At 40.8% G+C, this 25,810-nt stretch overlaps 1 protein-coding gene across 1 annotated transcript in view; it reads left to right on the forward strand.

Annotated features, from left to right (window-relative positions):
• Nucleotides 1-6,577: 6,577 nt before the first annotated feature.
• Nucleotides 6,578-25,810, forward strand: part of nos1 (nitric oxide synthase 1 (neuronal)) — a 44,458-nt gene continuing 25,225 nt past the window's right edge. The window contains exons 1-7 of the mRNA XM_069682412.1: nucleotides 6,578-6,723; nucleotides 9,434-10,226; nucleotides 12,818-12,920; nucleotides 16,627-16,764; nucleotides 22,076-22,221; nucleotides 23,723-23,885; nucleotides 24,860-24,951. Of these exons, the coding sequence (XP_069538513.1) occupies nucleotides 9,505-10,226; nucleotides 12,818-12,920; nucleotides 16,627-16,764; nucleotides 22,076-22,221; nucleotides 23,723-23,885; nucleotides 24,860-24,951 (1,364 nt within the window). The 5' untranslated portion in view covers nucleotides 6,578-6,723; nucleotides 9,434-9,504. The remainder of the gene's footprint in view (nucleotides 6,724-9,433; nucleotides 10,227-12,817; nucleotides 12,921-16,626; nucleotides 16,765-22,075; nucleotides 22,222-23,722; nucleotides 23,886-24,859; nucleotides 24,952-25,810) is intronic.

Genomic DNA, 25,810 nt, shown 5'->3' on the forward strand with positions numbered 1-25,810 from the left:
CATTTTAACCAGGGAGTCTTAACTCTGGGCGATGTGCGATGTAACGGGGCTAAGCAGGGGCTTTGCACAGTACACATGATCCACATGGTGTGTGGCTTTATGAGAGGGCAGATGGTACCACTCAAGCAGGAAGTGATTGACATAATGACATGGCCGGCCGTGGAATGTGGGTGTATGTGTGTACAGAGTGTGTGTGTGAGTGTGGCCTGTGTGTGTCTAAAGATACATCCTTAAAGTGGATTCAAGGAAATCTCTCTCCGTCTCTTTTTTTTCATTAAACCCTGATATTCTTGTGTGTACGCGCGTGTGTGTGTGTGTGTGTGATATCCAGGAACTGCACTCGATTCGACTCTGAGTTAAGTGATATCTGATGCAAAGCAAAGGCCAGACTGGTCTCCCTGATCATGCATGAAATACCACACACGCTCTTTGAACTCTACCAGGTTATTTCCCTCCGTACAGCTAAATAACTTTAATTCAGTTGTGCTAGCGGGCTCCATATCTAACTACCTGAATGTCTGTGCGTCATCTCGAGATAAGAGGAGAGGAAACACGATGTAGGACTCCACTTCCAGCCCGTTATGATAAATGGAGGTAATTATTTTTCTTCTATTCTGGGGAGAACTTTAAGAACTGCTGAGAAAAAAGGCTCAGTCAGCGGTCACATGCAGAGAAGTGCCGCTGTAATGTCTGGACTGACATCATTTGTTATCTCTTTTGTTTTACCAAAGCGGGGGAAGACTCAGTGATGGAGAGTTGAAGAGCAGAGGGAGCTGCATTTACATGCTAAATGATTACGTCAAGAGGGACGGTTAAACAAGGTGGACAGGAAGAGGAAGGTCGTGTGGTTGATTCACAAAGTGCGTCCATGAGCAGCTACATGTGTGAGCTGTTTCGGATGTTATCAGACCTTTAAATGGAACATTATCGGTTGTTATCACAACTATAAGAATTATTCAGAATAGGGCAACTGCACCTAGTAGGCGAGTGGGTAAATAATCTCTACTATTATCAACAAGTCAGCAGCAGCAGGCCGAATGTTACAGGACCTTTGTCGTACTTATAACAACAGTAAAAACAAGGCACTGTAAGCTGGAGGAAGACCACAGAAAGTACACAAAATCAATTTTCAATTTGAGTTGAATATCGAATTTTTATGTTTAAAAACAATTTAAGTCATCAGTCCAGAAGGTCTGACTAAATGTAAAGTCCCAAAACAGGTGAGTTATCATTTCATCTGTGTTGGGAAAGAAGGAGCAAAGAGGGTCAAATATATATACATCTAGGAATGATGGCCAACTTCACTATATTTCTAGTGTAGCCTGCAGATAAACCACTTCCACCCAAGACTTCCTTTTCAGTGAGTTGCATTGTTTACAATCCAATTAGCAACTTGAGATGTGACAGTGTGTTCAGAGCAAAAAATGTGCCCCTCCAGATATTTCTGCAAAATAAACACATATCATATCATATCTTGGTTCATTAAATCCCCTGAGGAGCGCCCGTTCATCTGTTTGTGGTGAGTCTCAGTATTACTGTAAATAGAAAGTTACACAGAGGCTGCACTTAGGCTTACTACAGCGGTATGAACCTGAAAAAGAAAGCAATTTTCTTCTGATTTACTTGTTATTCACTTAACATCTTAAATATGTAATCTCAAAGATTTTCATTTAATTAAATGTCTGTTAAGTCATAACTTTCGCCAAATGAGGTAACACAATGGTGATTGAGCCAATGGCCCACTGATGAAAGCCTTTGCATTTGCAGTATTACAGACTGGGTGTCTGTGGCGATCAGCCAGCAGTGGTTGGTCTGCCAGAGAGGGTAGGCGGAGCTAAGCAGCTGCTTTTCTGGTCTCTGCAAGCGTTGCGAGGAAACAGCAATCTACTATGGCTGAACAAACAAAGAAAAGATGGATGACTACAGATACAACTTCAACAATAAGTGAAAATCCAAAGAAAAAGAAACAAAGTCGACGCTCAGATGAAGGCAAACAGTCTAAAAAGGAAAGCGAAGGAAAATCAGGAGTTACAGCCGGAGCCAACCGTGGATGTCTGGATATCTGGGACGTATGCGGCCGCAATTGCCTTTTATTGCCACAAGGTGCCGCCCAATAGAACAAAACTTTGGGATTATATCTTTAAGTTTGGCGAAATTACAACGTCATGATGCAGATTTGTAAAAATGCAAGCTTTGTCAGGTCTGTCCTCGAGAGGAGAAGAAAACAACTTTTAAAATGCTCGTTTGGTGAATAGAGGTTGGATCGATCGCGGACTGATGCCTCTATATCGTTTACAAAAGCAAAACAGAGCATCAGTTTTATTTTTGAGGCCTTTTGCCATCTAAAGAATGCAGACCGACACCAAGTTTAATGGTGAGTAGTACATTAGCCAGTTAAAAGAAAGCAGGAGGATATTTTTATCTACAGATTACCATGCATACATGGACAGGAGACAATCAGCCAAGAGATAAGATGTACCACTTCCTCCACAGGGACACCAAAATGGCACAAAATGAAAATTCCTCATATCTGTTTTAATGGGCTGAAAAGCGCCTAAATTAGTGCTCTTAAGCATGACACACAATCCCCCCCTCTCTCTTATTAAACGCATTTTCATTCACCAGTTTTAATTAAAAAATTGGTGAAATATTTGGTTTAAAGTTGCTGAAGAAAAATATTGCAAAAAGATTCCTATGCTTGTCTGAGAGGGTTTATCAATGAAAAGCATGCAAAAGTGCAATGTACCATGTTAGAGTTATAATAAACCATGCACCATATGAAACATGTGGCTGATTTTGTGGAGACAAAATGAGTGGTGGACAAAACCATTGGATGTGTGTGGATTGACAAGCAGACTGTTACCTTCCTCCACGAAGCATCTGCAGGGTTTTCCAGGGTTAAACGTTGATGGGTAAACTCTTCTTCTTAATAGTTGAAGACATCTGACTACAGTGACGATGGCATCTGGACAACTAGCTCCACCAGCTCCTAACTTTTACAAAAACAGTGGATGTCAGAAAAAGATGAATGGATTTTAATAGAAATTGTGTTAAATTCTGCACTACATTTGGAAAGCAACTTGACTTTAATGAGAAGTACATCAGTTTGATAACTAAAATCATAGTTGAGAGGGGGTTACCAGATTTGCACTTGGAGTTTGAGCTTGAAACCATTTGTTGAATAAACTATAATTATCTTTGGATTGGTCATTACTAATCAAACTGAGAATGGTACCTTCAAAAATGGTAACAATGAAACCATTTGAATATGCCATCAGTATGTTATGACCAAATGATGAAGGTAATTACAGACATTTTTTTAATTTGTCTTGGACTGGAAACAAATCCTGCACTTACAACTGAAATGTGATGACATGATGAGGAGAAAAATAAGAAATAAAGTAAAGAATATGAAAACAACAGTCATTAAATTAAATTGACAAAATTATATTATGACACTTTATAGCTTTCGCAAGTGTTGCAATGTGTATTATACAACATTTAGTTCTGACCAAGTAATCTGATTGGATAAGAGATATAAATATGATATAGAGAACAACATCACTGGGACTTTTCACTCTGTGTATCACTCTGCCTCAGTCAGGTGTTCTGATGAATCTGTGATGATGAATGATGATCTGAATGTTTGGGTTGCTTGGCAACAACAGTCCAGTTTCAGTAAAGTTGTGGAACTAGTTGAGTTAATGAAGCCCAAAACAATCTGTCATTGATTATTACTGTTAACTACTATTTGCTGCTTGTTTCACTGTTGTACAAAAGCAATATGACACTCGAGGTTTTGATGTTGTACTGAATATCATCATGGCTGTGATTATCTGTGGCCTCGCAGATTAGGCCGGTTGTATGGTCTAATCTGTGTACAAAAGCATGACATGGTTTTAGACTAACAACAATTAATCAGTGGTGAAACACACGTTGCTGGAGTTGCTGATCTCTATCATAATTTATATTACAAGGTAACCTGTTGCTTCTTTTAGACAAATGCCATTTTGACCTCCAGATATGATAAATAAAATAACCACATACTTAATGCTTCTGGTTCTTTGCAAAAGCCGAACCAACATGGACTTGAAATCCCTTAGTGATCACATTTTCTCTGTCACTGTCACTGCTTCAGTTTCATTCATAACTTCTAAGTCATTTTCCATTCTCTCTTTTTTGACTGCACTGTGCGCGAGAGAAGTACTTCCCTTCTATTTGAAGTTCCCTGCATAAAGGGGATCACTCCAGTCATAATTCAACAACCTTGTAAAAATAAACTCTTAGTGAATGCTTCTTTTACGGCTATTGGTTTTATTTATTAGACTTTAATCTGTATTTAGGGTTTAAATCTTTGGCAAAAATTAAGGTTAAATAAGAAATAGTTAATTCTGTAAAAAGGCTGCAGCAGTTTGTTGAATGTTCAGCCTCTCTGCATTGTCTGATGCTTATTTATCTTCATGCTTAGCATTCCTTTCCTTTGGAAAACCTGATTTGCTTCATGACTCCCTCCTCTGGTTCCTCTGAATCAGAGGAGCCTGTTCAGTGAGAGACTGCTCCTTCCAAAGTGCAGGACTAACCGACTGAAGAACTCCTTTGTCCCTCATGCCATCAGGCTGTACAACTCCTCACTCAGGGGGAGGAGGTAACAGGGACAGACTCTCTCAACAGCGGTAGCCACTAATTCACCTCACAAAGTTAATAGTAGTTATCTTCTTTTATTCAATAGTAATATTTATTTATTTCTCAAAGGGTCATATGTGCAATAAAAATCTGTCAATGTGCAATAATCTCTCACCACAGTGCAATAACCTAATTTAGTTTAATCGAACTAAATACCAGGTCAATTACCCACTGTTTACTTGTATATTTTCTAAGAGTGTATATTTTATATATTTTGTTATCTAATTTTGTACTTTTTTATATATATATATATATATCGATAGATATATATATTTTGATCTTTATTTTTTACCCTCTGTGTGCTGATTCTTTCCTATTGTATTGTACTGTATAAGCTGCTGGAGACTGAATTTCCCAGAGGGAGTCATCCCAAAGGGATCAATAAAGTTGAGTCTAAGTCTAAGTCTAAGTCTAAGTCTAAAAGGCCATACAAAAGCTCCACCACTGACCACTTTGTTAATACATCTTGTACAATACATAGCCGACTCCATAGGATTCCAAACGAACTGGTAGAAAAACGTTGGGAAAAATGGCGGCGGGAGGTGGGGCTAGCAGCCTGAGAAGGCCGAGCCCCCTCCTAAGACCCTCCATAAGGAATTTTGATAGGAAAAAAAGTATGGAAAAATATATGTCATAAACACATCGACATCGATCTGGCCAATATTTAATCATATAAACTAAACGATATAATCATATTTTTCATTTACGTAATGACGTCCCAGTGACGCGAGTGAAGATGGCCGTTGAACTTTGCGTGTGCACTGTGATTGGTCGGTTCTAATCGTTGAACGTCTGATTGCATTTGTGGGACAACACAAACGTTACTCTGTTTCTGCGCTAACAGTTACTACAAGCGTCGAATTTATTCAGTAAAATAGAATACGTTCGTGATTTCTATTGTGTTTAAGATAATTAGCTGTTTATGGATCGCTTTACTTTTGTTACAGCTAAGACACTAAGGAGAGTGGATTTCAGTGATGAGGATCACAGCCTGCTAATTCCAGCAATGAGGATGCTAACGTGGTTGACACATCAACCGTTGACTAGTCTGTGTCTGCAACTAATGGGGGGGTAAATGGCGTGATGAGGAGTACGAAGAAGACGACTGTATGAACGAGCTTATTAATATTGGAAGTTAGCGTTGTAAGCTTCTTCAGTCACGCGTTGTACTTCCGGCTAACATTAGCTACAGTTAGCAAACAACTTCTAGCTAGCAGATTAGTTGTGTGAGGCTGTAAAACAACTGCTACAGTCGGTTTTGCTCACTGCTTTTGTTTTGTCGAGCAGTAATGCACGGAGTTAATTGTGCTTGCGTTGGCAATTCTTGACGTGTATTTTAACTATATACCCGGCATAACTGAATCTAGTTTTTCTGTAATAATATTCTGTGTTAATGTTGTGTCATAAATCACCAGCCCCAGATAGCTGCCCCATCACAATTCAATGTTACTGAATGAAACAGGTCTTTCTTAATTGCCGCATATTCCAAGTGAGCTATTAAATTGATAAATGAAACTTTTTAATTACGCAATATTTCCCGTAAGTAACTTATGACCTCTTTTAGTTTGCCTTTTGTGTTTATTTACTTTTTCCTACATAAACATATTTTATAATATAAAGTGTAAATCATAATCAAAAGTGTCCGTGTTGCAGCAGCACCGCCTTGCCTCGTCCCTGCCTCCCTCTGAAGGCCTACAGTAGGAGCTGGGAGGAGTGGATGTGAGGAGACTCGGCTCTTGCATGCTGAGTGATGACGATAGCCGACATAACTAAACCCACCCACAGTTGATTTAAATGCCCGCGCACGGCTCTCTCACAGCTCGTCACTGTGTCTCCCGTTGCTCTGTATTTATAAAGCGCCCCGGTGCGCGGAGAGGCACAAGCATGCCTCGTCTCTAGAGAGGCAGAGCGCGTCGCTGTGACTTGGAGACGGTTTTTTTTTGGATGAAAGACTTGTGCAGCCGCTGCTGAGGAAGCGCAGGAGTTTTATCCCAAAGTTCACTGCAGCAGGTCGTTGTGACAGCGACCTTGTTCTCAGGGGTGAGTTGTTGTACGTTTAAGTTCACAGTTTCTCCTTTTATTTCTTGTCCTTTGTGAAAAATTAGGCTGCGCATTCCCCTGCTTGATGAGGGTGCGCAAGAGCTATTATAGAGAATAGATGGAGCGCTTCTGAACTAATGTGCAAACCTTTGGCTAAGGCAGCAGGCATTCATGAGGTCTTTTTCGCACGTAATATAGGAGTTGTTATTTTTGTTTGGCAAAAAAAAAGTGTTGCCAGAACTTGTTGCTTTGGAAATGATCGTTAAAATTCATGATCCGGAACATCTTGTGCATTTCTGCATTTTAGAAATTAGAAGAATGCAAACTTTTAACATTTAATTACTTGTCCTTGCATGTCATTTGACATTGTTTTTGTAAGATAATTGAATAATGCCATTCTTTTTTGCATTTTGTAATAAATGTACCTTTTCTTTTTTCCCCCCTTTTTTTCATAGAAACACTGCCGTTATATAGGCTATATGTTATAGGCTGAGTTTGGACTTCTTGACTACATAAATAGGCAGAAAGAGAGAAATAGATTGTTGTGCTGTTCACAGTAAGGGAATTATTGTCGAACTGTTTCACCATCAGGTTTCATTTTCTATTGCCTTACTGGAGGTTTAAAACCTGTTCTCCAAGACGTTTATGGCTGCTGGAGTTGTACCTAAGAGAATAAATAACCATACCCACGTCACAGTCTAGTCTCAGATCTCAGTCAATTGACGCCCATTTTATTGAAGGCAGTCACAGGGCCACTGTTAAGGGTACGGGCACAAAAATAACTAATGGGACTCGAATGGGTCCCCACTGTTTCTGGTTTACAACCCAGCTGTGGTTGTTTTACAGACAGCAACAAAAGTTCAAGTCGCTAGTACAAAAAAACAACTCAAGTTCTGTGCAGAAACAGTGGGAACACCAAAAACCAGTTAGAGGAACCCTCAGTACTCAGCCAGGAACGATTAAGAAGCAAACCAGGAATTATTGCTAATTGATGAACAGCTAACAGGAAGCTTCTGAATAACTACTGTATAAAGATGCACTTGAGAACAAACTGACAGAAATGTGTTAATGTAGGTATATTTTTGAGGTTTCTTAATAAAATGCCTGTATGACACGCTCATTTAGCTCTGAATAGGGTTCGGAATGCTAGTCTATAACAAGTCATATATGCATGCTTTAGCTAACATCGTTTTTAACAGCAGGGCAGAGAATCATCCCAACCCATTAATCAAATTCTCAAAAAAAGATTTCAATCGTGAATTCATATTCAGAGCACATTCCCATCAATATTCACACCCGTTATTGGTAATTTCTTATCTTAGTAGGGTGCAGCTACAAAGAGTGAGGATTAAAGGGCCCGTCTATTTTAAGTTATTCCTGTGCCCGGGGACAGTTTAGTCAATATTTATGACCGCGCGCCACTTTATCCTAAAGCCACGCGCCGAGGACCTGACCCCATGAATGTGTGATTTCACTGGTTATGCAAAGTATCAGTGGATGTTGAACTAGTGGACTTTTATACTTGTGGCCAACACAAGGCTATATCAATATTACCGTGTGACTCAGTCAGCGCCCTGCTTGTTGGGCTTAAGTTGGTTTTACATCGGAGCAAGTAAACATTGAAGGACATTTCTTCTGATTTATGGCTGTTGGAAAGTGTTGAAGTAAACAGCAGCTTTGTGAACTTTTGCCGAGGAGCAGATAGAACAGAACGTGGAGTGCAAAAACAGGGAGCAGGCAGAGCGCTGTCCTTGGTGCTGTTTGCCGCGTGCCTGCCCTCATATACAGACTGCACAGCACGCGGAGCTTCAGTGTTGTTTTTTTCCACACTGTACTTTTAAGGCGAAGCCACCTACGCGGCCAGATGAAATGGTTTCAAATGACAGCTAATATGCATCAAAGGAGGCAAAACACGTCTGGCAAACGGGACCGGAGGAGCGCTTGTTTTTGCTCGTAAAGTTAATTTCAATTGAAGAGACAGTGAGGAACAAAGGGGACTGTTGGGCACGAGGAGCTGAGGGATATGCTTGCGTGAAATGCCTTGTATATTAGGAGTTGAGTTGTTTGGATTTAGCGAAGACTAAAGTGTTGGCATTACTTTCCGCGCAATTTATTGCGGTCTAAGAAACATTCTGAAGAAGAATCAAAGTGTCTGCTCTTCTGTTCTTTATATTTATGCCTTACAATCTGAGGCAAACATGTCTTTTTCAAAGTTTATGAAGTTTATCTTTTCAAAGCCAACTTAAATAGCTGAAAACATATAAAGCATGCCCCTGATTGCACATGACTGAAACCAGGTGTAAGATGTACTTTTAGAGCCAGTAAAAGTTGCTCCTGGAGCTGGTAAATAGATGTATAAAGTAGCTTAAAATGGAAATACCACAACACAATTTCACTCTGTCTTTGTATAAATGTTCTATACCAATATAGAAATCAGACAGCAGGGGCTCAAAAACATGCTAAGCCAGTATTGTCCTTTAAGAAATGACAGTTTGATAGAGTGTTTAGTCATTGTGATATGTTGCGTCTTTTGCTCAACAGGACTCAATTATCTTTGTAATATTACTTACACTTAATGACTCATATACCCTCTTTGACTTCTGTTAAATCAACACACTGTAAACAAATGATGCAGTCAAGGTAATTTCCTCTAAAACTAATAGAACTTCTATTTCCCCTCCTCCTCCCTTCTCCTTCTGTTGCTTTTCAGAAACATCCCTGGGGACACATAAACACTCACACGCCAGCACACAGAAACAATTGCACACACACACAGGCACCATGCAGGAGTCGGAGCCGACGGTGTGCCAGCTGCAGCCCAACATCATCTCCGTCCGTCTTTTCAAGAGGAAGGTTGGCGGTCTGGGCTTCCTGGTGAAGCAGAGGGTGTCCAAGCCGCCTGTCATCGTGTCTGACCTCATCCGTGGCGGCGCAGCAGAGGAGTGCGGCCTGGTGCAGGTGGGCGACATAGTCTTGGCAGTCAACAACAAGCCCCTGGTGGACCTGTCTTATGAGAGGGCTCTAGAGACGCTGAAGAACGTGTCACCTGAGAGTCACGCCGTGCTGATTCTCCGCGGGCCTGAAGGCTTCACCACCCACCTGGAGACCACCCTTTCAGGAGACGGGCGCCAACGCACCGTAAGGGTCACGCGTCCCGCCTTCCCGCCCTCAAAGTCCTATGAGCACTGCTCCCCGCTCAGCCCGTTCAGCCCAGGGCAGCAACAGCAGGTCAACAAGGAGCCCCAGCTCAGGGCCATCGAGAACCTGTCCTCTCCGTCCATCACCCAGTCCCTCCTGCAGAGAGGAGGCGTGCAGGCCCAGGACCCCCTGCTGATGAGGGACGGGGGTCGTGGGGCCCTCCTGTGCAACGGGCTGGAGGAGAACAACGAGCTGCTGAAGGAGATCGAACCAGTGCTGCGCCTCATCAAAAACAGCAAAAAGGAGATCAATGGAGAGGGCCAGAGGAATGCTGGGAGAAGAGACGCCCAGATTCAAGTGGCCTGGTAATTTGTGAAGCGATGCTACCTTATTGATCCCTTCGTTAAAGTGTCTTCGTGCTTGTTCCCTCCTCAGTGCAGACTGGAGTTAGAGCCCAGGTAGAATTAGAATCAAGATTGAGGTCAAGGACGCTTCAACAAGTGTGTTATTAGCTGAAATAAGAGCCTACACCTGGTCCTCTTATTAAAATAAAGTCTCCTTTCGCACTTTGTCACCGTGCAGTCCCCAAACTACCTGACCCAGCTGTGTTGTATTAGCTGCTACAGACAGGCTCTCATTGATCTAATATGACTCAGAGTACAGCGCCATGTAATTACTGTCTGCACGCTGGCCTCTAGCCAACCTCAATTAAGATGATATTGCTCACAATATTCGTCATCACCAGTTTGGTAGCTATTCTTCAGTGGAACTGCTCTCTGTAGGTTAATTTAAACTTCAAACTGGGCCTTTGATTAAACAATGTAGGCTAGCCTTAAGTAATTCATACTTAAAATCTAACTTCTGTCTTGGATCAGGTGTTTAGTTGCATCCTTGGCCTGAGATTGCTTACTAAATCTGTATCAGAATGTCATTGCAATCTGCTTATTTTGCTACACTTTACACAAAAATATTTTAGGATAGACGGTTGCTTTTGCTTAATTGGTATTGATGTCCGATCCCATATTAGTGTGACATTGATAACAAGACCCCAATTAGCATCCTGCCACACAAAGCTTGTCACATACTTGTTATTAGAAGGTTTTATCATCAGCTTGCAAAAGAGTGAAACGTCTTTCAGTCGTTCTTGTTCACGGAGGCAGCTTTAGTCATGAAGCTATACATTCAACATGTCTCCATTTGTAGTATACAGTAAGGAAGACTCGGTGTTTACCCTAGACTGACTCTAAATGAGACCTCATCTCAGTCTCACAGTCTCTGTCTAAATGGTCTGCACAGTGTACTGTTGATATTGGCGTCTCAGTTATCTGCTGTTCTACTCCTACAAGCTCCATGAGTCAATATCTCATTCTTGACCAATCCATGCACATCCGCCTCTTTTTCATAAATACACTTTGAGTGATTCACTGTGTTCAAAGGAAACGTGCTTAGAAAAATACTAAACACATGAACGGTGAAGTCATGCTAAAAAACATGCTGACGTTTGTTTAGCGTCAGGTGTCGGTTAACTTAATTTTTAAAAGAGCTCTACATGGAGGAAGGTTATTAGGAAGATAATAGCCACTATCCTTTTCGAGTCTTTCTGTTCAATGATATATCACATTATTTCTAAGGTACAATTTGACTGGAATAAAATGGCAGATTATAACTGATAGCTTCTTCTCAGTGCAGAAGTTGACACCCGCGTTGCTCTACGTCAGAGCCAGAGTTAACGACACACACATTTCTCTCGTCTTTCCTGCACATCTGAGCTCCACCTCTGAATTAGAAGAGTGTGGGGATAAATATGCTCTTGCAAATTGTGGCAACTAAAGAGATACAGTGTGAAAGTGGGTGTGAAAGGGAGAAGGGATGCCTGCGAGGATTTACAATTAGCATGGACGCGTGCACATGAGAAAGACTGGAGGAGGGGGAGAGTGTGAAAGGCAGTAATGGGTGATATATGTGTGGGCGTATTCGATAGGAGGAGAACGCAAACTTGCAATCACTCGCCTATGAGTTCACTGAATTTATTAATGTCTTGTATGGTTTGTGACAGTTGCAGCACAGTGACGTCCCCTCCCCCCTTAGTCTCTCAGTATCATATTGTTACAGCTCAGAGTGAGATCTCTCACTTCATATCCAGTTCTTTTTCTTTCTTCGGGGCATGAATGCAGCTGTTTGCATATAACGGTGTAATTTTGCATGAAAAACAGACAGAAATCCAGTCAGTCATATTGATTTGTCTTGTGTTTGTGCAGCTATGTTTAAATTTTCTCAATCAGTCTCATACAAGTGAGCAAGTGAAGCAAGTACATGTAGTTTTCATTTCCCGAATGAACTAGGAACAAATAGGCAGGAAAATTGTTGGATTAACATATTTTTGAAGGGTATAAAACAAGCAAAGCAAAAATGATTAAAATCACAGAAGCAAAGTCAATGTGCCTTTTGCAATTAACTTTAAATTCCCTCTGTCCCGCTCCTCCAACAGATGTTTTTGTTTTTTCTTTGAGTTGTTGTGGTTTATGCCCAGTTCTTCTCAGAATGAAGTTGGAGCTGAGCTGTGGTGGGAAATTACTGAGACCAACCTACATGAAGGAGAAGGCTGTCCCACTGCAGCTCTGCATGAGGTTCAAACAACACAAGACACAGCAGTGCCTGATAGATGCAAGCCAAGCTCTGTCTACACACCCACTATGTCCAGTAGAGAGAAAACACCTTAGTGGGTGTTCAGAGCCTGTACAAATGGTGCAGGGATTCCTGATTTGACAGCATTTTGGAGGGTGTACAAGTCTATGGTTTAATTTTGTGTAATGATACAAGACAGGCTGATTCTTCACTGCCTGTGTGTGTTTGCATGTGTGCGCACGGGTCGGTCGGGGTTTTAACATGAAGTGAATGTGACATTTTGCACTGGATGTGAGTATAAACACCTGACAGAAAATTGTGTTTCTTCTAGGGACCTTGGCGTGGGAAATGGCACGACTCCCCAGCTGGCGTCAGATAACAACAGAATGCTGGAAAACATGCCGGTGGTGCTCAACAACGCCGACACCGACAAGGTAAAATGAAAGAAATGCTAAAACCTTGAGTGAAAAAGAAAGTTTACACAATTCTTCTCTCTTAGATCAATAACTTGAAGAGGCTTGCTCTCTTGTCTGTTTGTGCATTTGTTTACAAGTGTTCATGAGCAGGCTCTCTGCAGCTGTATAATGCATGTGCACCCATGGCTGCCTTTGCCTGTCTGGCTCTTTAGGCTTGTACAATAATCCACACTATTTGCACTTTCCATGCTTTCAGAAACTGAGCACGCACATCTGTGTTGCTTCTGTGCACATATTCGTAAAGCCTTTGCTTAAGATCCCATCACCTAGGCATTAGATCCTTCCGGGGGAAAGCTGGTGCAGCATTAAATCCAGCTTATGCCTTCCACACAGAAGGGTCTGGTCACAGGTCTGAGTGTCTGTGACAGGGATAGTGTCGTAATCTGCACATGGTCCGCGTTATCCACCCACTTGTGACGTCGCTCAAGCCCCCATCAATGGGACCGGATGGGGCAAAATGATTCCAGGAGGCATAATGAATGCGTGCAGCTGCTGATCTGCCGCTCTCCATCAAATGTGGCCCCTGTTGAAATGATCTAGCCCCTCAGACCTGCACAGAAGAGATTGTTAATGTGCATGCTTGTGAGAATATTTGTGCGAGAGTGTTGGAAAGAGGGAGGGATGAGGGAGGTGGATGATGCATGCATTAGAGTATATGTATGTATGAAGTGGTGAGAAGCCATATGTCTTTCCTGGCAGCTTGTGCTCAAACTGAGGATGTGCCTATGTGCTTGTGAAAAGGTGTGTTTGCAAAGTGGAATGTGTGTCCTGTTTAAACAAGGGAACTGGTTGAAGCAGCGAGCAGTTTGCCTGCAGGGCTTTTGCTATACACTGATGCTAACTTGGATGACTCATTGCTAAGTGCTTAATTTGATAGACTCAAGTCAGACACAAAAAAAGCTTAAAAATATGGTCTTGGATAGTTTTAAAGTTCTTTGATTAAATACAAGGATTTCAAGTGACATAATGACAGCCTGCAAATGAGTTTTCTCAATTTGGTGAAGGATTGTCCGTGAGCCTCCTGCCTGAGCTTCTGCTTCTGCATAATTTAATGTTTAATACGCCTGCTGAGAAGGAAAGGTGCCAGAATATTCTTTCAGATTTCACCAGCTAGTCAGATTTGGAGTCACCAGCTTTGATGATCAGTTGGAAGCAGAGAATAAGCCACTTTTTAATAAAACACAATGGCTTGATTATCACTAAACGGGGCCGGTTGTCAAACCATAAATGTAGTTAAATTCAAAGTTCAATAAATATTGAATGCATTGCATGTTTTTCAATTCATCACGATGTCTGACTTTTTCTCTTTTCCCATCTACCCCCTGGCTTGCGCTCATCTTCATTTCCCATCACGAGTTTTAATTGATGGGTGAATGAGGAACTTTTACTGCTTAACTGCATTTACCCGGAAAACTTTGGTCATTACGCCCCTTTATGAAATTATCTTCATCAGATTAGCTTCAATTAGCTTCATTTGTAGCTCCACGGATGCTCTCCATTGTTGCATCCACACTCATTCTTAACAAAGGAGCCTGATGATTGACGGATGATGAGATTTACATGTGTTGTAAATGTGTCTGTTCCACCAACTTCTTTTCAGTATTATGAATTGTAAGGAGGAGTAATGCCATTAGTTTAAGATTATATTTTAGCCAGTGTTTCCTGTGTTTGCCAGGCCATGCAACTGTGGTAATGCGTGTAAGCTTTATATTCGTGCATGTCACATTTGTACTTTTAAATATTAATGATGGTATTTCAGAAATAAGTCATCAATAGCAAGCTGGGATTTGTATATTAGAATTACAACTGTTGCTGTGAGATTTGTATCTGTAGCAAGCTAGCTAATTAAAGATGTAACCTCAAAGATTTTCATTTAAATAAATGTCTTTTAAGTCACCATCTATCTCCGAATGAGGTAACACAATGGTGATGGAGCCTATGGCCCACTGATGAAAGTCTTTGCATTTGCAGTATTACAGACTGGGTGTTGGTGGCAACATTCGCGGAACAAATCACAAGCAGCGCCCAGTTAGTGACGCGTTTTCCATCAGCCAGCAGTGGTTGGTCTGCCAGAGAGGGTAGGCGGAGCTAAGCGGCTGCTTTTCCGGTCTCTGCAAGTGTTGCGAGTAAACAGTAATCTACTATGGCTGAACTAACAAAGAAAAGATCGATGACTACAGATACAACTTCAACAATAAGTGAAAATCCAAAGAAATTATATTTGTGTTGGTAGTTGACAAGCAGCTAAGAGAGCTTGTGGATATCCTCCCAGCCTCGAAAGACTTGCCCTGCCCAGTTACAATTGGACATTTACTGTTATTCGGGAGGTTTAGCAATAGAGCAATTGGATCATTTGTCATATTTGACTCATAATTCTTTCCATTTATGTCTCTTGGTATCTTTATACTGTCTTGCCTGGACATTAACTTAGTGGTCTTTCTGTAGCTGACCTCTCTTGACCAGTCGTTAAGTATGTTTGTCTTTCCATAGTGACTCTGACATTTAAAAATGGACGTTAGTACACATGTATAAATAAATAAAGTAAAGTGACATTTACAAGCTGTTTATATAAAGAGGTTTCTCTTAGACCTGCATGTAGCATAGATAGAAAAGTGCTTTCCTTAATGGAAATGCCAGAGCTATTACTTACGGTCAGTGAATGACAGGCCTGATATTCATATTCAAACACACATAAACTCTGTGTTTCATGTCAACAAGCCTTAATTCTATGCATCTGAGTTTCTTCGCCTGTTCGGCTGAGTGTGTCTTTACGGTACAATGATCTTTCTCCCTGTCCGCAACATCAATGATCGCAATGTGTCATGTCTGAGCCGCACAGCGAGGGTTACTGCTGTTGGAGCATGAACACACAGGAACTAAGCTCTTTACTTTCACTGTGTGCAAAATCAAATTCAATCCAATCCTCCTCATTCCCCTCCGCTGTTGGGAGAGGACACGGGACGACAATGAGACTCAACTGGCGTGACACTGTTGGTATTCATCTCCCCGGCGAGCATGATGATTGTGTCACTGTTGTTCAGAAGCGGCTCCTCTGTGTGCTTAACAATGCTGGGGGAGATGATGATAGAGCTTCCAAGGTGTGGGATTGATTACCCTGATCCCAGGCAATCACTCTTTTCCTTTCTCTGGCAACGCTTACACTTGGTTTGGGGTTAAATTGCAGGCGTTCATCAATCAATAGCTACAGTATCGAAAAAAATCAGCGACCCAAGAGTTTTCTTGCCATCAAACTGCTGTTAAATGCTGATTGCCTTTTATCCTGGAGTGGGAAAAACAGAGATGGAGTTAGAGGATGCACATGGTTTTATGTGCGTGAGTCTCCAGGAGAGACTTATGCACAATGACAAACTTAGGAGCTGAGAGTTCACAGAGAAAGCTCCTTATTATAAAAGTCGAAAATGCTTCCAGAGACTCGTGTCATCTGCATCTAGAATTTACCGATCAATGTCAAATTGTGCCACTCTAATCCATTCCCCCGCAGTGCGATGGCTGCGTCTCTTTTCAGCTTCCCTCAGCATGACTCCCATTCATAAACAACATATCTAGAACTAAAGGTGTCTCAGAGGTCATACGCTATTAGCCAGACACAGTACAAAGGCACACAGTAATGACTCATGTGTAAATGTGTTTATGCTCCTTTCAGCCTCCGGCCGAGGGCAGGACCTCCCCCACTAAGTCACTGCAGAACGGCAGCCCGTCTAAATGCCCTCGCTTCATAAAGATCAAGAACTGGGAGACAGGCACCGTCTACAGCGACACACTCCACCACAGCTCCAGCAAGGTAAGGCATATGGAAATGAGTTCAATTAATGGTCGGATAAAGCTGTCTGCAGAAGCATTTACATTTTTCCGCTGAGGCAACTACCCTGGCAAGGATGAGAAGGATTTTGATGTCATGATTCAAGATGTCTTTTAATGGGCAAAGTTTTTATGCCAGTAGGGAATCTGAATAAAGGCTGTGAGGTGCAATTGTTTCTTCATGCAATGACACCTTTTAACTGAGAAAAAAAGGATTAAATTACTGGCACCAAGACTAGTGTAATATAAAAAAAACTTTATTATGCAATAGCAATGCAATGCAATATAACTTCACCCCAATAAAAACAATTTTATTTAAAATTCTGTTGAGGCTTTTTGAGTTCATTTTTTGTTGACTCAGAGGCTTCGGTTCATCTGCTGACTGCTCTCACGACAGTCTGGGAACTATGAAAAATCCTAAGTTGTCAGTATCTCCAACTTCCTACAGTGCAAAGTTCAAAATGCTTGTTATTTTTCCAGCTGTCAATCCCAAATATGTCCAGATCATTATCACACATTATAAAGCAAAGCAGTAAATTGTCACAACTAAGAAGCAATAGCAAAATATAAGAGACATTTGGCCATAAAATACATTTCAATTCAACAGAACCAAAAACTGACCTCATAATATCCATAGAGGTGAACCAGTAGCTTTTATGACACATGTAAAAAAACAGTGATGTTTATTTGTTGCACAGTGAGATCTTTCTTGATATGAACTGCTGTATTAGATTGCCTAATACTCCGGGGTTTGTTTTGTTGTGGTTGAGAGGTTAATAATGCTTAATAATCTTAATGATTAAACAGACCATAGGCCAAGATTACTAATACCAAAAATCCTGTGTTGCTGCAAGCGCAACAATTAGATCTGTTGAAATTATCGACACAAATATGTCATCGATGTAGATGTCTGGACATAACTGATTGTTTTCTTGTAATAAGGTGGAGACCAACAGTCGATATCTCGAGATAACTAGAAAAATGTATCTGAAAAATAAGTATTTTGTTGAAGTTCTCACTGTTTTAAGCTTTGATTGAAGAACAGACTGAGTTGATAAATAATTATGTCCTCCTTGATCTGACATTTTCTGCTTAAATAAGTTGCTACAGTTGTCAAGACGCCATCTATGCATGCTGGCATGCCACTCCTGATCTCTGGTAAACATTGTGAGTCATAACAGGAAACAATCTTCTGTTTTCACGTCTTGTGATTTTGATGTAAAATAGCAGCTTGTGTAAGTTTGTGCATTAGATTAAAAAACTGAAAGCATTGCCATTCCTATTTCTGTAATATTGACGTAATAGGCGCAATATAAATGACATGACTTAACATACTAACAACACAAATACACACAGAAGCCCTGTGAGTCAGCCTGTTTACATACTCTCAGACATGCAAAGCTTTCAGGTCAACTAGCAAAGGTGACATGAGATATCTGTGGCTTTAATAGGATCTTAAAGACACTGATGAACATCAAATACAGTAGATGGGTTGACTCGGAAAACGTTTAGCCTGCAGGCTTAACAACACATAATTTGCAAGTCAAGTAGATTGAAGAATAATAGCACTGCGTGGCGTGCCTTTTCTCTGGTTCTCACTAACTGTTCATACATTAGAGAGCTCTTGCCTGAAATGTTGGTGATTCAGCTCGTTACTGTTTAGCCAGAGAGCAGGGAGTTAGGGATATCACAGTAAAGCTTATGAAACAATGAATCCTTTAGTATGAAAAAAACAGTATAGGAACAGCTGACATTATCGCACAGTGACTCAGATGGTCATGTAATGACTCAGCATTTTGAGAGAACTGAGAAATCCAACATGCAATGTTTGGTTGATATTTTTATCCAATTTGCCTGATGGTAATGCATTCATACAAAGCAGGACTAACTCAACAAAACAGATTCATCCATTTATCCACCTAAGCAGCCACTACTTTCACAGCCTTTACAGATGACTGGCATTGTTCCCCACATTTTGGATGGTTGAAAAGAACAAGAGAAAGAGCCACCAGTAATGCAACCCGCTCTATGAGGTTGTTTTTATGCAAAACAATGCTTTAGCTTTATGCTATCATTTTACTGTAGATTGCTCACAATGGCCTTTTTCCAATTCTTGTGTTAAGCAGGTATAATGTTTTTACATATGAACTGTCTGTGTTTGTATTCGAACATTTACTAAGAGCATTAAACACAGTACCGCTGATGCTGATGGGAATATTATTAGTTTTGGTTATATACATAAAAACTTTTAGCTGATAATGATGCTGGATGGAAAGTCAAAGTCGAGAGGACCACAAGAGTAATTACAATTTATCCAGCGGGGAAAATGAATGTCTGTACCTAATGTCCAATAGTGCGATCGTTATTGAAACATTCCACACTTTTCTGATCTGACTCCACTATCAACAAGACAACATCTTCTACATCATTGCTTAGGTGTTAGCTTGGTTAGAAACCACTGTTGGTTGTTGGAAATGAGCAGCAGTCTAACATGAGACTGATTTCTATGTTGACCCATCCATTTATCACAAATGCCCCCCTATTAAGATGTTGGTGTTCTATAATAATGTCACACTACTTCCTGTTTTGCTTTCCATTGGCGACAGTCATATTTGCTAGGGCAGGGGTTCTGGAACCTTTTGGGGCCAGGGACCCCTTACAGGGGAGAACATTTTTCAAGGATCCCCTCATAATCATAACACTGATTAAGCATATGATTACTACCTTTTGCACTCTTTGCCATTGGAACTATTTGTATTGTAAAACTAACCTAAATACTTAAGACCTGTTTCATAGTGATAAACAGAAAAACATTTCAATTTGAATCATGTTAATACCACTTACATGCTTTAAAACAGAGGCTAATTTTGTTCAAATTGCCTGTAGACTCAACTTGACAGCATTTATACTTTTCAAGTAATTGATCTTAAAATCTTTCAGAAACTTGATGCATGACAGATCGTCGTGATGTGTCACAATCATATCAGTTTCTGTTGGTCCCATGCCAACGTGGGTGGGAGTAATGGACACAATATGCTTGTTTGATTCACGCAAATGGTCACCATCTGTAGACATGCAGTTTGTAATGATAAAGCACACTGTTGTAATCTGTTAGAAATTAGGACCTAGGACCCCACTTTGAGAACCACCGTGCTAGAGGACTTGTCTCTTGAACATAAACATGAAAATTTGGTCACAAAAAAAACTACTACTGCTGTGTTTTGTTTTGGGAGGGATGTCTTTACCCTCATATTGGCCACATAAGTTCAATTCCAAAAACTTTTCGGGCAAAGCCCCAAAAGACATGATTTAAATGCGAGACTTTGGTAAGAAAATTGATTCCTGTGGTATATTTTTAATCCCTTTCATCTATCAACCGCCTGGTCCATCCATTTCCTCCGTTTTGTTATGCAGCCAAAGTTTCCTCCTCTCGTTAGTAAGCCAGTCTAGCAAGCACAAGGTGAACCCCACCGTTTAATAATTCACCCCCCAAAACACCGCAGCCATTCGTAAACAGCAAACAGCCGCCTAATTACTTCGGTGACTTATCGGACACGCTGTGCATCCCAATGAATGGCCTGTAGTAGCATCTTCAGAGTTATTATCTATCACAGACGCTGCTGTATTGGAGGATGATCCGTCTTTTTCGAAAAGGACAGCTGGCTGCCATGAATGCCCAGAGCGGTATGATGAGCGGACGTGCTGGAGCACAAGTGATTCCTTTGTTTTATTTTTAACACTCCCTGCTCCACTCATCCATTTCCCCCATTTCTTCTGTGTCAGTGTTGTTCTCGCTTGTTGTCAATTATCTTTTCTAAGCTTCCGATTTTATTCTTAGTTATCCCTTTATTTTTATCCTCTCTATCTGAGCTTTTTCTCCCATGCTCACTGAATTTGCTTTTGCATTTTCCTTTGTTTTGACTCACTGAATTTGTCTTGTCCAACGAGTGTTGAATTTGTTGAAAGGGACATGTGAGGAAGTTTATTTTCGACTTAGTGCCAGTCCACGTCTGACTGTTTGGACAGAGCAAGTGTGTGGTTCAGCCCCACAAGCCAATTTTAGCAACGCCGGGGTCATTGTCAAATTTCCTCCCAGCCTGCACGCCTGCGCTATCGTTTCTGTCGTCCGCTCTGGCACACTCATTCAATCTCTCTCTAAGATGGTACAGGCATTTAGGCAAACCAAAGTGACAGCTGACTTCAGCTCTAATCATATTAAAGTGATCACACAAGGTTGCCCTCAGCTATGAGCAATTTTCTCTCTGCTTCTGTCTGTTTTCTTACTTTCTGTCTCTGCTTGATGGAAGGATCCCAATCCATGACTCACTGACTTACTCATTCATTTACATGCGAGCCAGCCGTTTGTGAGCAGTGTAATGTAAGAAATTGTAAAACAGTTATGATCCCTCACATTCAGGGTCTGGATCTTATCACAGAACTGACCTCACCAGTAATAAAAACGTACCTTTTTATATGAATCAAGTGGAACATATTGTGATATCACCTGAACTTTGACTTAGTAGTTTTGATAACCTTGTGCAGTACAGATTGATCTGACTTACCTAAGGCCAGGTGGTCTTGTATATTGATTATACTTCTCTAGTTGATTTCATTGTTGACACCGTTTTGTCTAGAACCTGGTAAAAGAAGGGGAAGAAAAAAGTAAACTACAATTTACTTTTCCAAAGTGATGGCACACTGAGAAAGTGACAGTCGCACCGTCTTACAAAGGGCAAATGAGGAACTGATTATAGTTATAAAAGTGGAAGATAGAAAGTTCAGGAAAATTGCATGGTAAAATGTTGTCTTTTCATTTGAGTTATTCCATTTGCATAATGTACAATTCAAACATTTCCTAGATCTGCTTTAAATCAAGCAGAACAGAGACCTGCCTGATTAATCTGAAATGAATAGACAACCAAAGGTAATGTGATAGCTCTTCCTTTTGCAAATTAAAAGGATGCCATGCTTCTCTCAGTTTGCATTCAATCATAACACAAAGTGGATGCAGACACTGTGAACAGGAATCCTTATGGCCTCTGAAATATGTTGAATAGTTATCCTGGAGATGTAATTAGCATCCAGCACCGAGGAGCCAATGTGGTGTCTTCTGTTATTGTTATTCTTTGCTGGAAAGTAAATTTAGTGGATATTTGCAGATATATTTCCAGTGAATTGCACCATATGCCGTCGTCACCAGGCTCTTCAGTTGCATTTTGGTACTGAGGAAAAAACAAGCACATTTCATCTCGGTAAAAAGCCTCCCTCATCTGTCATCTTATTTGTCTTTTTAGATGCCAATCTGCACTGAAAATGTCTGCATAGGCTCTGTGATGATGCCTAACCAGCACCCCCGCAAGCTGGACGAGGTCAGAACCCAAGACGAGCTTCTTCCACTGGCCACTGACTTCATAGACCAGTACTACACCTCCATCAGAAGGTAAGCACGGCATGTGGGCTGGGTAACATTAGGCAACCTAAAGAAACAGAAGAATTATTGGTATTATATTATAAAGCTATGTGGTTCCTAACTAGCATCATACGTATGTATTAGGCTATATGCTACTAATCAAACCTGTCCAGTTAGCTTGGTGCAACATATAAGCTTCCCCTTGGTGGCATACGATCAGGAATGGAGTACTAGAATATTTTACTTCAGTTTAATTACTTTTTTAATGTAAAAATATAATAACTCAAGTAAAATTGCTTGTGTAAAAATGTACTTTTAGACATACTTTGTGTAAGCATTGCTGTGTAACATTTTCAAAACTGGAAAAAGGGGTTAGAGGGAGGAAAAATATATAATGTTAATATACAGCATGTATATGTTACTGAAATCACACCACCAACTCCTTATGGCCAAAATGAACATTTATATTTCCTTCTTTACATGGACATTTGCAGCATGTGTACACAAATGATCATATGTTGTAAATCTAGAAGTTCCTTACTTAATGATAACTTCCTATAGTTAACTGAATAAGAACAGAGGACATAACTCTCCTATAAATTATCTGCTATTTCACATTGGAGATCTTGAGAAGATTTATAAACAATAAAAACTCTTAAGCAACTTCAGTCACAAACACACATTACAGCAATAAGAGAGTTGCACAATTTTTGCACAACATGGAGTGCTCTCACACAACACTAGGTTGCTTAGCAACATTGATGTTCTCCTCTGGAGAGAGAGAGTTACAACCAGCAGAGAGTTTTATTGTTACACTCACCTATCTGATTGGCATTTTGTGAGCTTTATGGTCCTTCATAATCTGCTCTCGATTCAACTGCACTGCTTGCTCTTTCTCATACCATGAAAAAACCGGCACACTCCCCTCAAATCCCCTCAAATTCAACAAATCGTGGTCAACAAACTGCAAGAAGAGCTCATACACACCTCAGTGAAGTTAGAAGTTCCATAGCTGAACACAGAGGTCACTGCTGGAGGGTCCCTCTTAAGCATTTTAGCATTTAGCTTGTAAGCCAAATCTTGCATACCTGTCACCGTAAACGTAATTTGTTACTTCCACCCCTGCTTAAGATAAGCTAGGTGGTTAGCTTGTTTCTGTCCTAAAGCCTTTATAAGTAAATTAGAGGAGTCAATGATGCTGTATTGATGTATTTTGTCAGCAGTTCTCTCTTTGCCATTAAAAGGTAGGCAGTTAACTAGCTTACACTTGCTCCATCCAAGTTATTGTTTAACTAATAACACAGATGACTTTTCTGTTAACGTCTTTAATGACAATATTCTGGTTTATTTCTGCCTCAAAAAAATCTTTCATGTTGTATAAAACATTTGATTTAAATTTGTTTCATTTTTTTTTTTAATCATTTTTTGTATGCAGTTGTAGGTTGTGTGTACACAGCAAACTTGTGCTACACTGAACTGTATTTACGTGTACTCTTATTCTTTCGTGCGTGTGGACCTGTCCTGCCTGCAGGTACGGCTCTAAGGCCCACGTGGACAGGCTGGAGGAGGTGACCAAGGAGATCGAAGCTTCAGGAACCTACCAGCTCAAAGACACTGAACTGATTTATGGAGCCAAACATGCATGGAGGAATGCTGCCCGGTGTGTAGGGAGGATCCAGTGGTCCAAACTACAGGTATGGACAGGAGGCCTTAAATCATAATATGGGGCTGTAAATACTTCATGCTCATTCTGTTTCGATGATTTGACAAGTCATGTGGGTGGTTTCAAGATGGAACCTGCATTACGACTAACTTTGTACTTTATGTACAATTCAAGACACTCCGAGATGTAGTAAAAGGATAGACTGTATAAACAAGTAGATCAACTTGCAAGTTATTAACCTTTGTACTCAGTGAGGCGGCATCTTAGTGCTGTTGTTATCTGGTTCTGGAGCGAGTATTCACACTCTGCAGCCACACTCAACACAGGAAATGTGTTGGCAGTCGTTGGCAGCTTTGCCCAGTCGGGGAAGATTTCCCGAAATCCAGGGTGATTCACAGGCTGTGTGGAACTTCAACCTGCCATGACATGCAGCGCAGAGTACCGAGATCAGTGCTGTGATGGGTCACACTGTGCTGCTGTCTGTCTCTGCCTGTCCATCTCTCGATGTTTTAACAGTGGAGGCAAAGGCTGCATAAGTTTATATTCAAGTTCTCTTAGCACCACGTCTTTTAATTAACACTATAGCCTATTTAATATGCCATTAATATTTCTTTTTTTTATTTATTTGGCATATTTTCCAACTGGACATTGTGGCCGTTTATATCTTTATCTACCCGACAACTACACGTAATGCCGGCGAAAAGCCACTAGAAACTGGCTAACATAAATCCTGATCATGACTGACAGGTCGGCATGTTAGCAGATATCAAACTTGTTTTTGCAACCAGCCGAGTTGCCCCCTGCTGGTCATGGGAAAGAATGCAGGTCTAAGGCTTCAGCAACGTCTTCTCCTTTGAGTTTAAGACTTTGGATTAGTCACTTGTTTGGCTTTTCTCACGTATATTATCAGCTTCGTAGAAAATATACATGGTGTGTTTATGTTAAACGTATCTTTCACTGTACATAAACCTGCTTCTGATTTTAAATTTCTGTTCTGTTCTCCAGGTGTTCGATGCGAGAGACTGCACAACAGCTCATGGAATGTACAACTACATCTGTAACCACATCAAGTACGCCACCAACAAAGGCAACCTGAGGTAAAAACACAAAACCGCTCACTGCGTAACGATTCTCCCCAGATGTGTTTCTTTACGTTGTCCGTTGTTTCCTTTTGTCCAACTCTGCACTTGTTCATCTCCCCTCCCTCCATCTGTCACTCCATGTTTCTCATCGCCCCTCTCGATCTCTGACTACCCTGATTTGACCCGCTGTCCCATCTGTCAGCGTGTGCTCTGTCTCTTAATGCTGCCTCTGACACTATCTGCTTCCTGTCTATCTGTATGTGTCTCTGCACCGATCATTGCCCTGTCAGTGAGGCGGTGGACCCTGCGAACAACAAGCAGTCATTTGTCAGACCTGCACAGCGCTCACTCACTTTCTGCCAAGTCCTAATCACATGTGACACCTCATATTTGCTTCTTGGATGATGGATAGCTTCTGACTCATTACTACACTTAGCCTGGCCTTTGGAGGGACAGCTCGGATACACATGTTGATAAGAGCCAGCACAGCAACATCCTGGCTGCGGCTTGCTCTCCCTGGCTCACTTCAACATAAATTAATATAAACACGTTAACAAACATATTGTGGTGCTATTGCAATAGTTTGGGAGATATTTTCCTCCTTCAAATTCATGTGTTAATATCTCAGAAATGGAGATTATGCTGACATCTCCCAAATTATAAATACTCTTTTAGAAAATGTAAAACACTGGACTATGAGTCAGAGAGATTTATGTCATGTGTACTTTAAATATATATTATACAATTCTGGCTTGCAAATGAACTGGAAAACAATGCATGTTATAAGTTGTTGAATAATATAATAACACATTACAACCTTCTCTTTTGGCATCTCTTCTAAAGGCACTAATAGGTGTAATGATGTACTACACTG

The sequence above is a fragment of the Semicossyphus pulcher genome, unplaced genomic scaffold (assembly GCF_022749685.1).
Source record: "Semicossyphus pulcher isolate SPU_LCO1_2020_fin unplaced genomic scaffold, fSemPul1.0.p SCAF_6, whole genome shotgun sequence".
NCBI classification, from domain to species: domain Eukaryota; kingdom Metazoa; phylum Chordata; class Actinopteri; order Labriformes; family Labridae; genus Semicossyphus; species Semicossyphus pulcher.